The sequence below is a fragment of the Egretta garzetta genome, unplaced genomic scaffold (assembly GCF_000687185.1).
Source record: "Egretta garzetta isolate BGI_Z169 unplaced genomic scaffold, ASM68718v1 scaffold749, whole genome shotgun sequence".
NCBI lineage: Eukaryota > Metazoa > Chordata > Aves > Pelecaniformes > Ardeidae > Egretta > Egretta garzetta.
In genome coordinates, this window is record NW_009260843.1 from 32769 (window position 1) to 34605 (window position 1837).

Consider the following 1837-nt stretch of genomic DNA (forward strand, 5'->3'; position numbering starts at 1 on the left):
GCCCCTCACTGCAGGCCGGGGCAGCCACAGAGAGCGGGGCTGCGCTCAGGGGGGTGAGGATGCTCTCGCCGGCCAGGGGTGGGATGTCCGTCAGCAGGTCCCCGGTGCACGGGGCTGAGCCCACGGCAAGGGCAGAGGGGTCCAAGTCCCGGCGTGGGCTCTTCGGGGAAGGCTGGCCTCTGCAGAGTGCCTCGAACTGCCGCAGGATCTGGGAGTGGAATGGGTGGGAGTGAGAGCGGCATCAGGAAGGGGGCCCGGTCCCAGCCCCTTTTCCCAGTGCTGGGGATCTGCCTGGTGTCCCCTCCCAGGGCTCAGCCTTGTCCCCTGGGGAGGGAGCATCACCCCCCTGTGCCCCACTCCTGGGAAAGGCAGACAATTCCCACCCCTCTGGGACACACAGGGAACCACTCCCAAGGTCTGGGTGTCCCTGAGGACAGGCAGGCCAGTCCCCAGGAGCCCCCTCCCCCGGGGAGAGGGGGGCACAGCGGGGGGAGAGGGCACGTTTGTTGCTCGGAGTCACCTTTGTTGCTCGGTTGGTGACGGGGCCGGGGCTGCCTTGGCTGAGCTGCTGCAGGTGCTCCCGAGTCACAGCAAAGATCTGGTCGAGGGAGAGCAGGTCGGAGCACATGAAGGAGGAGATGGCGCACATGGATCTCTGCAGGGAGGAGAGCAGGGCTGAGCCCGGCAGGCAGGACAGGCCCCAGAGCACCCCAGCTTAGCGCTGCTTCTTCCCCCCATCCCTCCACCCCGGCTAGGCACGGCAGGCACACGCCAGCAGCACACCGTGACCGCCCCACACTCACCATGCGGACGCTGTCACTGGGGTCCTCCAGCGCCCGGCTGAGCAGCTCCAGCACCACTTCGCAGTTCAGCAGCCCGCACCTGGCCAAGGGGAAGGGGTTACAGCCCCGAGCCCCGGGAGCACCCCGAGCCCCAGGAGCAGGCAGCCCTCCTGCCTGGCAGCATTTCGGCCCAGAGGTCTGGGCCAAGGTAGCCACAGGGGTGAGAATGGCTCAGGTTGCCCCTCCAAGCCCCCGCAGTGCTCCCCCCCCAGCCCTGCAGCACCCACAGTCCCACTTTAGGCACTTACTCCTTGACGAAGTGCTGTGTTTCCTCCCTGGTGAGGAAGACCCTGGCGCCATGGGTCAGCGCCGACACCAGGCTCACTTCCCGCACGCAGTCACCCAGGCCGTCAGCATCCACCCTGCCCGGGAAGATGCCTCCATGTGGACAGGGGCAAGGAGCCCTTCCCAAATCAGTTCCCCTGCCTGCGGCTCTGCCCACCCTCGGGCTGCCTGGGCTGAGAGGCCAAGCATGCCAGGAGGAATCCAGCCCAGCAGCACCAGGGGACTCAAATTAACGGTGTGGAAAATGAGGGCCCTCTGTGTGGAGACGAGGGAAACACCTCAGAAGGTCCTGGGGGAAGGGGAGCCCCCCAGGGCCCCATTCTCACCTCTCAGCCGCATGGGTCAGCTCCCGGCTGGCCCCGGAGTGGCTGTCGCTGCCGGATTTGCTGCAGGAGTCCGAGGTGCGGCTCAACTCGCCGTTCCCCTGCGAGGAGTCCTGGGAGCTGTGCCCGCTCCCTGCCTCCTCCCAGCCACCCCCAGCCAGTCCTGGCTGGTGGCTCACTGCAGGGACAGCAGCAGTGAGGTGCTGACCCCCAAACCAGCCCCACTACCTTATGGGGACCCCCACCAGGGCCCCCCAGAAGCCAGCAGCCAGCCCAGCCCAGCAGCAGGGGGACCTACCTCGGGTGCTGTGCGTTGCAGCAGCTGCTGGGGGCTTCACAGCCCTGGCCAGGCTCCTGGTGGGAGAGGGGGCCCTGACAGGCTGGTAG

The 1837-nt window shown here is 67.6% G+C and overlaps 1 protein-coding gene across 1 annotated transcript in view; it reads right to left on the reverse strand.

Annotated features, from left to right (window-relative positions):
- Positions 1-1837, reverse strand: part of TEPSIN (TEPSIN adaptor related protein complex 4 accessory protein) — a gene marked incomplete at its 5' end in the record, with an annotated part of 4176 nt that overhangs the window by 352 nt on the left and 1987 nt on the right. The window contains 6 exons of the mRNA XM_035902537.1: positions 3-208; positions 521-655; positions 804-882; positions 1091-1204; positions 1454-1628; positions 1749-1830. Of these exons, the coding sequence (XP_035758430.1) occupies positions 3-208; positions 521-655; positions 804-882; positions 1091-1204; positions 1454-1628; positions 1749-1830 (791 nt within the window). The remainder of the gene's footprint in view (positions 1-2; positions 209-520; positions 656-803; positions 883-1090; positions 1205-1453; positions 1629-1748; positions 1831-1837) is intronic.